This window comes from Triturus cristatus, chromosome 1_2 (assembly GCF_964204655.1).
Source record: "Triturus cristatus chromosome 1_2, aTriCri1.1, whole genome shotgun sequence".
Classification (NCBI taxonomy): domain Eukaryota; kingdom Metazoa; phylum Chordata; class Amphibia; order Caudata; family Salamandridae; genus Triturus; species Triturus cristatus.
Genome location: NC_140580.1, coordinates 1,102,539,579 through 1,102,553,928, shown reverse-complemented (window position 1 = coordinate 1,102,553,928; position 14,350 = coordinate 1,102,539,579). Strand labels below are relative to the sequence as shown.

Below are 14,350 nucleotides of genomic sequence, written 5' to 3'. Positions count from 1 at the left end.
TACAAGAGGGAATGCCATGCACTTTAGGTACTTGTCTGCCTATTTGTAGTTGGTTGCCCACAAGAGGTCAGCTATCCAAGAAGAGTCATTATAGGCCAAATGCAGTGAGTAGTAAGGGCTTGAACACAGCCGCAGCCCATGCAGGTAAAAGGGGTGGGGCGGTGGAGCCAGGTGGTGGGGATTTCGACACGATGACGAGGGAAAATTAGTTAATTATTTAATTTTCCCTCGTGGACGTATGTTGACTCCCCTCTAATCAGGCCCCACCGCTCTTACCTGCACGGGCCGCTCCTGCTTGAAAACCTAATGGGGCCTGAGAATCTGACTGGAGTGGGCTTGCCATGAACAGTTATTTAGAGGGTGAAAGCTGTGTGTATTAGAGGTATGACCTCCTAAAGGGGCGTGGGTGTCTGGAGGGATGGAGGGAGTGGGCTTTATGTGAATGGTTGTGCACAGGGTGAAGGCTGTACACAGTAGTGGCTTGGCCTGTTGAGTGTGAGTGTTCTAGAGGGATTGGGCTCTCCGTGGAGGGGTCTGCACAGGCCAAACACTGTATGCAACTGGTACTTTCCCACTCATGTGTGGTTAGTTGCCCATGAGAGGTCAGCTGTCCATCAAGAGTTCAGTACAGAGCTATGGCTGTACATAATGTGGACCATTTATTGGGGCATTTATGTTTAGAGAGAGTTGACTCTCTATGAACATTTATGCACAGCGGGAAGGGTGAGTGTAATAAGGGCTTAGCGATCCAAGGGGCCTTGGGTGTCTATAGAAAGTGGGCTTTCCATGTTCAGGGTGAAGACCATGAGCAGCGGGTACTTACCCACTTGTACGTGGTCGCTTCACCCCCATGAAAGGTCAGCTATCCACAAAAGCGATGGGTTCAGTGTAGGGGGAAGGCTGTGCATACTACAGGCTTGGCCACCCAAGAGAGCTTGGGTGTCTGGAGGCAGTGTGTTCTCCGTGAAGAGTTGTTTACAGGGTGAAGGCTGTACATAGTAGAGGCTGAGGCAACGAGGTGGGCTTGGGTGTCGGGAGGGAGTGTACTCTCAGTAAATAGTTTTGTGTAGGACAAAGGCTGTGCATAGTAAACGCTTAACCACGTAAGGGGCCTTTAGAGTCTAGACCAGTGGCTTCCAAACTGTGTGCCGTGGCACCCTGGTGCGCCATTAGAACTTGCCTGTGTGCTGTGCAGGTCTTTGGAATGTGGAAAAGTTAGTCTGTTCTGCTTAAGATTTAATGTGCAAAGTTTGTGAATTAACTATGTGCAGCCCTGAGTAACACATTTGACAGTGTCATGTGAGGGAGTTACGGAATCACCACCTGCTGGCGTCTGGATCATGGTGTGGCCCAGGGCGTAACATGCCTCCGCTTTTACAGGACTGCTTCTCATTTCTGCTGATAGATTTCCTCATTGATTGGTATCAGGGTACATCCGCCCAAAGGGCTACATGAGGAAATGAAAATAACATGAGTGCGTGATGTATTGCTAACCGAGTCAAAATTAAATTTATCACGGACAGCACACTGCATATACAGTGGCTGAAACCCCCCCCCCCAACCCCCTGGTCCTTCAAGGTGTAATGAAATAAAATGCCTTCATCCGCCTTCTGGAAGAGCTGCTCTGTCAAAGCAACCTCTCCCATCATGCACTAGTCACCTTCACAATCTGAGCGGTGTCCAAATATTTATGATGAAATATGTTTTTAAAGGTGCAAGGGTAATTGACCGCTTCTTCCCTCTAAACCTACAACCCTGCGTGTCCCCTCTCCCGCCAGAGTTTTCTGTGTTCCTTTTCACTTCTAACTCACCGTGTATGCCCTCCCACTGATGTGCACCACTTGGATGGAGGAAGGTTTTAAGAGAGCGATGAAAACTTATGTGTTATATTTATTTTAAATCACTCATTTATTAATTTATCAAAATTTCCTAGTGCCAGAAAAACAGTACCTCAGTAAACATGTGCTTCACAAATATTTAAATTAAATTATACCAGACCGTCCTCTTCTCACCGTCTGAAACCTCAAACTTGGGCAGGACCGTGGTTTTCTTTGCACGCAGTTTGGTTGTTTCTACGCAGGACTTGGATTTTAAAACTGTGGGGCATATGTAGGAGGAAGTGGCGGAGTGAGGCATTAGCCGTCATAGCTGAAAGCCTCACTCTGCCACTTCTGAAACGCACGGCTGCACCATATTTATGAGAATATGGTGCAGCCTTGCGTTTACCCCTGCACTGGCGCTACACTTAGCAGTGTAGCGCCAACGCAGGCACCCTTGCACCATAGTGCAAAGGTGTCTGTGTGCAGGGGAGGATTGTTTATGTGTAGGAAGGTGTCCCTTCCTGCACATAAACAATCCTAAAATGCCATTTTGTCACATGGCATTTTTGTTAGAGATTGTTTATGTACAGGTAGGGACACCTTCCTGTACATAAACAATTCATGGCAGTTTGCTTTTTCCATGTGTGCTGCACAAGGCAGAGGCACCCCCAAAGTGTGAACCCCCTGGAGCCAGCACCCCACCAACTAGATAAGAGCACCCCAGAGCCACCTTAGATGTGTGAGGAAGACCCAAGAGTCACCCCCAGAAGTGTGAGAGCTCCAGAGCTAGCCACTTGTCTACTTGCGAGGACCGAGAGAAAGACACCTGTGTGAACATCTCAGAAGCACCCTTATATGTGTGAATAACCCTGAACTAACCACATCTCGATGTCCGAGGGCCCAAGAGACACCCTCGAATTGTGATTACACGCGACATGTGCTATGCGGGAGAGACGATCTGACCCATGTTCACCCCTTTCACACGCATCTGAGCAGAGTAAGGGTTTAATAGTTCCTTTCCTCATAAAATGTATAATACCAGATCTTTCCTTCCAGGTACTTATACGTTTATGTATATATTTATCAGTGTATATAACCCAATTCTTACTTTATATCACCAATTAAGTCATACACATTTTTCTGGGGTTAAGAGTAATTGTCCTATTTTACCTTGTAACTTTACAATTGTTTGTGTAAAGCACTTTTAATATTTTGGGCATGTTTGAGGTCTAGAAAACTACATAAATAAAAAAAAAACTCCTACCCCAGGGCTCCCCTGTACCAAACCTTGCCCCAGACACCACCCTTCCCTTACTGGTGTCCGTCCTTCCACAACACTTCATCATATCCCAGCTGTGCCCAGCACATGCCTTCGTGCTTAGCACTGTCTTCTATCTCCACAATTTTCAACCTTACCCTTCCCCCTGCATCTCTTCAAATTTTCATTATTTTCCATGATATTCGAAGGGAATTTGTCTCTTTACTACGCATGCGATACATCACATGCCATTACAACGCGGTCGGTACAACGACCGCATTGATACATCACGAACCATCACATCGTAAGTCGTTACAATGACTTGCTGTAGGGGGCGTGCTGGACTTAGGAATAGTACAATTTAATATTCCAGCTCCAGTTTGTGCAACAGCAGGGAAGGTGTTTGATTGCAAATCCAACACCTTGTGCCTCCTATCGCAAGTCGTTGTAGCGGCTTGCGATATAATGATTCACGATGTAACAACTCGTCGTTGTAACAACCGCATTCCAATGGCATATGATGTATCGCATGCAATCTAAATGCTGTTTCCCATTCAAAGGTAGTATTAGATGTCAGTGCCTTGTGCCCTACAACACATGTTTGGTGCCACACTTTGGCAATATCTATCTCTAAACATAGAAACCTCCAACACCGCTCAACTGGGTGCCCAGTAAGGGTGGGCAGAGCTTGCGGAGTTGTACTACGTGGAATTCCGCAGAGTTGCAGGAAAACTCTGTGGAGTTCGCAAGCGGGCAGAGTTCCTCCACTTGCCCACCCTAGGAGATATATTTCTGTCTGGTTAAACGTGGTTTTTACCTTCTGTTGTCGGTGAGTCGGCGTGTCACGAGAAAATCAGCTTTGCAGTCCGCGGGAGCCAACAAAAATATATAGACTAGCTAGGATTCCCTAAGTGCCGGCAGAGCTAGTGTTCAAAATCCACAGCTAGGCACTTTGCAAAAAAGGGTCAGTTTTCACTGTGAAAAAGTGTTGTGTCCATGTTGCGTTTTGGCCAGTTTCTTGTCGTGGGCACTAGGCCTACCCACACAAGTGATATACCATTTTTATTGGAAGACTTTGGGGAATGCAGGGTGGGTGGAAGTTGGTGGATCCACGCAGATTCCAGAACTTTCCATCATAGAAATTTGAGGAAAATGTGTTTTTTTTAACAAAGTTTGAGGTTTGCAAGGGATTCTGGGTGACAGAACCTGGTGAGAGCCACACAAGTCACCCCATCCTGGATTCCTCTGAGTGTCTAGTTGTCAGAAATTTAAAGAATTGTATGTATACACGTTGCGATTTGGACCGTTTCCTGTCACGGACACTAGGCCTGCCCACACAAGTGAGGTAGCGTTTTTATCAGAAGACTTAGGGGAACACAGAATCGTAGAACAAGTCTTATTCACCAATTGACTTTCTTTGCATTTCTGCCTTCCAAATGTGAGACAATGACCTCTAATTCAAATGCTTGTAGGGGTACCCACAATTTTGCGATGTACAAAAAAACACTGCCTATAAACTCTATATGTTGTTCCCATTTCGGATTTATATTGGTTTCCTCTGTACCTATTTTTCACTCTTTATATTTTACCAAATTATTTGCGATATACCCGGTACACAATGAAAAACTATTGCATGACGCAGCTCAGTTATTGGCTCTGGGTTCCTTGGGTTCTTGGTAAACCTACAAGTCCTATAAATCCCCACAACCTGAAGAGTCCAGCGGGTGTAATGGTATACTGCTTCCAAAAATCTGTCATACTTAGAAGAAGTTACAGATGAAAACGTTGGCAAAATTGGCTTTTTTTTTCAACTCAATTTCAAAATGTTCTAATTTCAATAATTAGTTTGTATAAAAATCCTTGAAGGATCTACACAACTGACCCCTTGCTGAATTCAGAATTGTGTCTAGTTTTCAGAAATGTATAGCTTTCTGTGATCCATTATTGGTTTCCGACCCATTTCTACCACTAACTGGAAGGAAGTTGAAAGCACAAAAAATAGTAAAAATAGGCTATGTCCCAGTAAAAAGCCAAAACTGTGCAGAACATTTTGGTTTTTTGGCAAAAGTCTGCCTGTCCCTGAAAGCTGAAAAGATGGTGATTTCGGCACCATAAATCCTTTTTTGATGCCATTTTCAAGTGAAAAAAAACAGACGCTTTCTTCTGCAACATTTTGTTCCCATTTTTGAAAAAGAGAAAAAGTCTGCTGTATTTTGGCTACTTTTTGGGTCCCCTCCAGGGAATCCCCAAACTTTGGGTACCTTTAGAGTCCTCAGGATGTTGGAAAAAAAGGGCCCAAAGTTGACGGTAATACCATATGAGGACAAATAGATACAGGGGCTTAAGCGCACACTACCCCAAATTGCCAAAAAAAGGCTTAGCACGGGGGAAAGGCCTACCAGTGAAAGGGTTAAGTACATGAAATCTGTAATTATCTGCACATATATACGTACCTTCATTAAATTCTAGTTTCCAACATTTGTGCCACAATATTTTGTCACTTAGATATTTAATACTCAATATTCCAGTAGTATACTCAGCTGTTACTGACCCAATGAAAGCAGTTTAACAACCAGTCCTTTCATTACTGAACCCACATAATTCAGTTTGATGTAATTTTTCTATAGAGTGTCTCCATATAAATACACTTTAATTTCTTTAGCAAGCCTGTCCTTCAGCTAATTCCTAAAGGTTCTTAAGGACATTTGTAACTCTAGGAATCAGTGTTGCGCTGTATTTCCATATTGTTGTGTCTTTAATTAGAGAATCTATTTTCAGGTTTGGTTGATATTGTTTTCTACAATGGTAAAGAACTGCAATATTGTGAGGAACACTGATGATGTCCCCACTCACATGCAAGACTTTGTGGACTGACGTCTGAATGACTTTTCTTGGGTTGATGATCATCTTTCTCCCCTTGGATTTCCTGTCCTCTCTACGCGGCTCTCTGTAGATGTGCTGGAGTACATTTGTTCCTGGTACTCCACCCCAGGCTGAAATGTTGAAAGTATAATCAAACACGTCAAAGCGGAAGACAAAGTTTTCAAAGTAGAAGGCGGCAATGTTGTCCCCTCTATCCTCAAGCTGAGCCATCATGCTCTTCAGATTCTTGGACTCTAACGGTATGATCATTTCATCAATGTCATGGAGCAGTAAGTACCTGCTGCGGTACATATTCCTGTAGATACAGTCGTTGAGGGCTGTCAGCTGCCCATAGTAACCCAGGTCTGCTGGAACAATATCATAATGCCATCTCTTAGAAACTTTGAGGTGTGATGCAATCGGCCAGGGCACGATCTCAACGGTGCCGTCCGACAGGTAGTGGTGCAAGACTCTTTCCATCCAGGTGCTGCAATCACTCTTGTAAATCACCACTTTCTGCACCCCCAGCAACTTATACATCTCGACTGACTGCACAAACTGTAGAACATTGCTATAATTACCAAACATTGTAGAAATACAAACAGTAAAATTTGCAGACAACGCCTCTGGGTGGCGATTTCTTATTTCAAACATAGGTATGTGTTCGCAGTCCCCTTTTCGTGACCAGTGAATCGACACATATTTCGGATCACAGTCAATTGGCTCAGGGCAGAGGATATCTGCTGTACCGTAAGGGAATCCAAATCTATCTGAATGCATGTCAATGCGTGCCCTGATTATCAATACATTGCTGTTTTTGGATCGACAGTGAAACCAGCAATACAGGTCCTTTGTTTCTTCATGGTGGACAATCCCAATGATGCGAACAAGGTTTGTGCTTCTGTTGTCATAGTAGGCTGCAATGACAAAGGCTCTAGTGCCATTCAATGCTGTGATGGTGCTGCTGGCTATGGTAGCCTTCTGGGAGCATGTTTTCAGTTGTTGTGTTTTTAACATCTCCAACAGATGGTGATATCGATTGATATTGTAGACCAATGCCATACAAGTGGCCACTGACAGAAAGCAAAGAAGTGATATCAGCTGCTTTGTTTTTAGAGGAGCCATGTCTTAGGAGTTAGATGTGTATGAGGTTGAAAGCCTAGCATCCCAAAGTGCAAAGCCTATAAAAAAGAGGCAGGTGAAAAAAGAGTTTTAAACCTGAGTGTATTTGTAAAGCCAATCATTTAGTAAACATCAGTAATCATGATAAACACAAGTTTAATACAAGTCAAACATATATTTGTCTGGCAAAGCAATTTTGTCCCTTCAGCACAGATATCAAATGCACACTGCCATTTTTAGGTCTTGCCCGCAGCTTTATTTTTTGTCATCAGCAAACCTATTGTAGCTAACATGTTAACATATACTCCGAGTGAGCTTTGGGTGCTCCCATTTCAAACCATTTTCTTTTTATCTTAATTGCCTTAGGGGTGTATAAACAATGGTAAGTAAACTGTGACTATGAGAACTGTGGAGCAGGGTCAAGCAGTGTGGGTAGGGGAGGCAGGCAGTTAAAATGAACAAAAAATTCTGTATCTATTTTCCTTCTTGAAATCTAGAGGTAACAGAATGTAAAATGTGCAAAAAAGATTTGAAGGAAATAATTTTCTAGAAATCTTTGGAAAATGTGTGTTTTTTCCCATCCCCATAACCCCTTACCATACTCTGTCTCATTGGGAATGCCACAGCATTGATACCAGGCTGTATGTTTGAGCCCCTGAGAAAATGTTTGGGAGTATCCATGCAATACAGTCATAATGTACTACAGCCCAATTTGGAAGTAAGTCCAGCACTTCACATGGCTGCTCAGAAGTCCTGAAAAACATTCCCATAGAAAATAATGGAGACAGGGACTTAAAATAACACATTTTATAAAAAGTACTAAATAATCACATTACACTCATAAATCCTTTTCTTTGTAGGCTCCACCCTCTGTTTTGAGGATGTGGAGACATGGAAGTCTGCACCTAGTAATGAATTTACACTTGGAAATGGTTAATACCAAAAGAGTGTAACATTACTAAGAGGTGTGGTAGTAAGTTTACACATGAGTAATCTACAAGTTTAAATATACGCTTGTGAATGGGTGTTAACATGGAAATCGATGCATTCATCGAAGAAAATGAAATCTCGTCCTTATTAACAGAATCGCCTGTTGTGAACTCCACATCAAACTCGACTCGCAAATATGTAGTCAAGCAGGCCCTAAGACCTAGGCCTGGGATTGCTGATTGATAGATCACAGTTGGGAGGGTGCGTAGCTGGCAGGGAAACACTTGGACAGGAAACTCTTGATTAGTCCCACAGATAGGCGCATTACAAAGGGTGAAGGGAGATTGCCCCAACAAAGCACACATTGCCGGAGTGGGGGTACGCACACTCCTAAAACACCATAAGAAGCCACATGCCACATGCATTAATGATAATGGGGTAACCCAGTAACCCTCAGAACCCAGGTAAGTGCACTAGAGAAAACAGTGGTTCTGTTGGGTAGATCAACTGATTTGCACAAGGTATTGGATCCATTTAAGGAATCTATGTCTCAGTCATATATCCAAGTGACACAGCAAGAAGAACAACTTGCTTATGTAAAAAATGAATTTCTTTACTTTATATTTGTATATATGCAAATCAATGAAATGGCTGTCTGTGACATAAAACACATACGGCAAAGAAACAAATGACTATGGTGTACACTTAGTGACTGGTAAGGATATGTGACAAAGTGCTGTACAAAGGTGACATAAGTAACATATATATAACACAAAAAGGTATTTAGCTTTCAAGTCCAGAAATCAATGCATAAATCCCAACAGTAGTTATGAGTTTTTGTTCAAGTCAGGGAATTTGCGTGGACTAATTGAGACAATAACATCAACCTTTCGACCATTAACAATAGTGCAGTTTATTAGGCATCAGAGCAGGTCTTCATTAGGACAGGGGGGACAGCCTGTTGAATAATAAATATTTAGGACAGATGAGTGTGTACTTGGTGTGACAAAAGCAAGAGGTGCACTAGCAACATCATGCTTACCAATAACTTGGGGTCCTAATACATGGGCATCCAACTTGCAGCGATATTCGGGGAGGTGTCAGCCGACACCTCCGACTCACATCCGTGGATTGTGGTCGTGGAAATAATGTGGAGCATTAATTGTGGTACAAGGTCCTGTGCCACAGTGCATGTCAGTAACCGTATATAGTTAAAGGAGGCCCAGTCAGATGCCTACATACCTGTTTAAGCACATGAAAATCTGTCTTCACCAGCCGGTGGAAGTAATAAATGAGAAGCCACCAATGCGATCTAATAACTGTGAGGGCAAAGGAGGCAATCAGTACAATGACTAGACCGCTCGTGGATAATAGTACTGTAACTCTCACCTATGTTATTATAAAGGCAAAGGAGTGTGCCTGCAGTCTACACCCATGAATACCAAAGAGATAAAAAATGTGCCTAACCTTACATTTGGAGCAGTGATGCTATACTAGAAGCGGAAACTTATGCATCAAAAGCCTTTAAAGGAAGGGGATTTATTCCACTGAAGCGGAATGTGAACCCAACACATGAACGGGTTCCAATTGTGCACCTTATGTTGTAGCAGTGATGGTGAATTTAAAGCGAGGGGTCTTATGAAATCCGGGGAATATGGTGCGCCAATAATTACGGAATGAATGTGGTATTTATGCGTGAACAGATTACATCTATGAGGGAAGTTATGGCGTATCAGTGATGGTATATTTTTAAAGTAAAGGTTCTTATGAAAACCCGGGAATTATTACAGAATGGTTGTGGTAATAATGCGTGAACGGGTTACATCTATGAAGCAAGATGCCAGGAGTAGATCAAGGTCACTTACATGAGTAAAGGAGGAGCGCGGTGGAGCATTATAACATGTGTTAGGAACACATAACGAATCCTTGATGAGGATACATGCTGCTCCGCATGGCTGCATGACAGGGATAAACCAACTCCGAGGAAGATAATAGCCAAAAAAGGAGGCAAGACATTTGCGTGCCTGTTTTGCAACCTTTTAGCAGATTTGACTGAGTAGAGGGTTCAATATGACAAGTCTTGGCTGAGTGAAGGATTGTTTGAGCCAGAGGACATGGCAGTAGGGGAGTATTGCATCAGGCATGAAGGAGGAAAACCCAGTTGCGACTTCCTCTACCTGCAGCAATGCCTCACAAGATGGGAGCGCTATGTTGAGGAGAAACCCATAGAGTCACCTAGAATAAGAATGTAGCCGTTACTGCAGAAGGGTGTGGTGGGGATTAAATACATGCCATTGGCCCAGATGGACAAAGAGGGGATGAGAACAAAGGTACTCTCATTACTGGATAGGGAAGGGAAATGGACTACATGCTTTGAGAAAAACACATCAGGTATTAACCTAGAGATAGGTGACATTAAGAGCCTGCTAAGCAGCCTATTTGGGGAACAGACAAACACGGTGTTCATCTAAGCTCGCATTCCAGCAATAATGCTGACAAAAATCCAGCATGACGGGACCACATTTAACCCCTTCAGCGCGGCGGGATTACCGCGCCGTGCTGAAGGTTCTATTGAGCGGGCAGGGCCGTGACGGAGCGGTTCCGTCATACGCACAGGGCAACCGATGCGCATGACGGAACCGCTCCGTCATGCGCATCAAAACGGTTAATATGCACAGGCATCCAATATGGAACACCCTGAGAGAAATATTTCCTGACCACCCAGATGTAGGAGGGCTAATGGCAGAGATCATGAAGCCGAAAGACCCCCTAAACAATTTCCTAAATAGAATGAGGGAAAGATGGGGACAGGAAACCGGACAGTTGTGGCCCAACAGAGGTCCACAGGTCACATTTTTCTATAATATTTTGAAGAAAGGGTTATCCACTGAGATATAGAGCAGATGGACAGCATAGCTGGTAGAGATACCAAACCCTGGCGGGAAATACAAAACTCATATGCTCAATTATCATTAGAAAAAGCAACAATAGAGAGATAACAATAGAGAAAGAGAGGGAAAAGGACAGAAACAAGCCGGAGCAGAACTAGGGTACCACTGTGGAATCAATGAAAGGCATCTGGGAATGGGTGGTCCTGGGAAGAGCACCTGTAGCTACAGTAGCACATAACGATGGGGGTACCACCACAGTGTTTTAGAAAGACAGAGAGGGACCTGAGGAAGTATTATGCGGTGGACAGAGAGAAATGGCCAGACATCACAGAACTCCCAGTGGCAAGAAATGGTTGTAGTTCCTCCTCAGGTCCCAGGAGAAAATGAGGAACAGAAACAACAATGGTCAACCCAGCATTCAGTACATAGGGAGCACACACACAACATTTCATGTACTATGAGTCACGTGCTAATATGAAGATGAACCTACAGTAACAGTACTCATAAACAACACACCTTATAGCTTCCTGATAGACACAGGGGCAACAAAGTCATCCCTAAGGGAGAAGATAGTACTTTATCAAGAGGCACTATGGATACTCAGGGTTTTCAGGTACAGTGATGAGAATACCATTCACAAAGACCCTAGAACGGGATATAGGAGGTAGTCGCATCGAGGGGCAGCTATTATATCATCTTTTGCCCCCCAACTAACCTATTAGGTTGAGATTTGATGGGCAAGCTAAACATGACCATTTACTTCCCTGACAACGGAACTATGACATGCTCGATCCATGAGGTTTCACCTTGGCAAATACTGTGCATGCGCGCATGTGCGCTCATGCTCATTTCTCACAAGAAATGCACATGCGCGGCCTTGCATGCATGTGCAGTTTTTGCAATGATCCCCCAAGTTTCGAGAGACAGAATTAGGCGAGGTAGAGGAGCAGGGCTGCCCAGGGACGCCGCAGTTCAGGTAAGTGTTTTTTTGGTTTTAGGTAATGTCTAATTAATTTTTAATAGGGGGATGGAGGCGGGTGGCGTAGCGGAGCAGAAAAGAGTTCCACAGAGTTGGGTCCCAACTCCGTAGACCTCCGCATAGTCCCACAACGCCAGCTCCGCCCAGGGTTAGTTTCACCCCTAAGAATCATGTCATTAAAGTGCCCCCACAGCACAGGTCAACAAATGAGAACATCACCTGCCCATTAGACTGCCTTCATTAAGGCAGTCTTAACGATTGTAGCAAACACGCAGGAATTGTTGGGACAGGAGTTGCAACTGCCCAACCAATTCGCATTCTGCCAGGAGGGACACCATGACTGGGAACCCCAAGAGGAAGTGTTACTCTGCTTAGAGTCAGTGGAAAGACGGCCTGATTATGGTGTCTTGCTGGCCCTCGACTGCTGGCCACCGACCAAGCAGTTGTGATGTTGGTGTGTATCATCTTTATAACACCTGGCCTCAGTGTATAAGAGGTAACAGATGACCAGCTGCACGACAAAAGCCCAGGAACTTTATCATTTATTTTCAAGGACCCAATAGAGCTTAGGGTAGAACTACGAAATAAGGCCCCATAACCAATAGCATTGCTGACAACCTTCCAGGAGCAAGACTTGTCAACCCTACCACCACAACTATGGGCAAAAGAGCCGCATGAAGTGAGCCTCATCAATACTGATGAAAGTGTGAAAATAACGTTGAAAGAAGGGCCTTCCTACTCTGAGTGTGCCAATACCCACTCTCCAGGCTCTAATTGATCAAGGGGTCCTCTACGTGGGAGTATCCCCCTGTAATAAATGTTTTTTCCCCGTAAAAAAGAGTAAAGGGGAATGTGGCGCTTGGTACAAGACCTCCACCCCCTCACTGACATCGTGGTGCCAGAATTCCCCAAAGTACTGGACCCCTCCATCATCTTAACGAATATACCGGCGGATGCAAATTACTTTTCTGTAATAGATATAAAAAACACATTCTTTAGTATCCTGCTCCACCCTGACAGTCAGTACCTGACCGCATTTATATTACGAGGGGTTCAGCTGCTATTCCAGAGATTGCCACAAGGGTACTGTGATTCCTCAACTATCTTTAATTAAATACTGAAAAGGGATCTTGCTAACTTCCACTTGATTAGCAGCCTGATTCCAGAGGAGTAGGACCTTGTTCGTGTTTTGGCGCATTAGTTAGTCAGGGTAGAGCATTGCGAATTGTACTTGACGTTTAGTTTTGCCGCGCCTTATAAATAGTGTTTACCTGATGTGTTGTACATCAACTATATTCAAGTAAGGCTGTTTCATGTTGATTCAAAGTGAGACTGCGCATTAGTTCCTGTCTCGAATTGCAGCTGCGCAGTGTCTCCTTTTAGAGAACTGTTCTTGTAGACCCTGCGAAGTAACGGGTGTCTGAGCATGTGTGAAAAACGAAGCGTTGTTTAGCATGCGCAAAGTAGTCAGCGTCTCGTTATACATGTGCGTAAGGCTAGCGTCTCGTTTTGCTTGTGTGCAGTGCAGTTGGGAGTAAAAGGATTGACGCGTCTGTGCTATGAGGTACGGTAATGTGTATATTTAGTTGTATCGTAACACAGTGACAGCGTTAGCGAAGACCTCACACGCATTCCCGTTTGCTTGAGTTTGCCTTGTAAGTCTTCTTATACACGTTATGAGCATTTTCGAGGTCCGTGAAATATAAACATTTTCACAACAGTGATTTGACAATAGGAGAGCTAAATTCACTTACCTTGTTAAAGAAGGGTTGATAATCCGTAGTAGCTGATTACACATCTCTGGGAGTCTTCAGCCTGAAGGAAGTAACAAAAGACAATTAGAGCAAATTAATCTAAAACACTACAAGAAAAGAGTAAAGTATGTATTAGGGAATTATAGTAAATACATAATGAATGTTTAATAAGATTGCAGGGTTAAGTTATCTATGTTGTTATAGATTCCACTAAGTACAGAGTACAGAAGGAAGAGAAAGAGAGAGAGAGAGTGCAGATTATGACTTAGAGGAAAAAGGCATAAGCAAAGAAATCAAAAGAAAGAACAGAAGAGAGGCAACAGCCATGCGAATGATAAGTAGGTCATTAAAGTTACTGTAAAATGAGAATGGAGAAACACTAAAGTACGAGAGTAAGTGTAATATGTTGTTGCAGTAATTCACCAAGAGCAGCGCACTAATGATAAGAAAAATCCAGAACAAGTTCGAAGATAGAAGAAGACCTCATGACGGCTTGGCAGTCTCTTCTCTGTCCCAATTCCCCTTTGCCCCTCTTGAGTTTACTTGTCGTGCAAGTAAATTATTGTTGACGGGGAAGTCGGAGTATGGCATTGGGATCTGGCGTCGTTCTGCTCCTGTGCAAGTAATCGAGAGGCATAACGTGACATAGGGACACCTGAGTATAATAAGGAATTCTTCTTATTAAGTAAGTGATGGGTGAGTGATGTCAGCAGTTCTAACGCAGAAATATTCAT

The 14,350-nt window shown here is 43.6% G+C and overlaps 1 protein-coding gene across 1 annotated transcript in view; it reads right to left on the bottom strand.

Annotated features, from left to right (window-relative positions):
* Nucleotides 1–5,591: 5,591 nt before the first annotated feature.
* Nucleotides 5,592–14,350, bottom strand: part of LOC146868751 (uncharacterized) — a 74,548-nt gene continuing 65,789 nt past the window's right edge. The window contains exons 2-3 of the mRNA XM_085616178.1: nt 13,617–13,677; nt 5,592–7,121 (exon numbers count right to left, since the gene is read on the bottom strand). Coding sequence (XP_085472304.1) covers nt 5,764–7,065 — 1,302 coding nt within the window. The 5' untranslated portion in view covers nt 7,066–7,121; nt 13,617–13,677 and the 3' untranslated portion in view covers nt 5,592–5,763. The remainder of the gene's footprint in view (nt 7,122–13,616; nt 13,678–14,350) is intronic.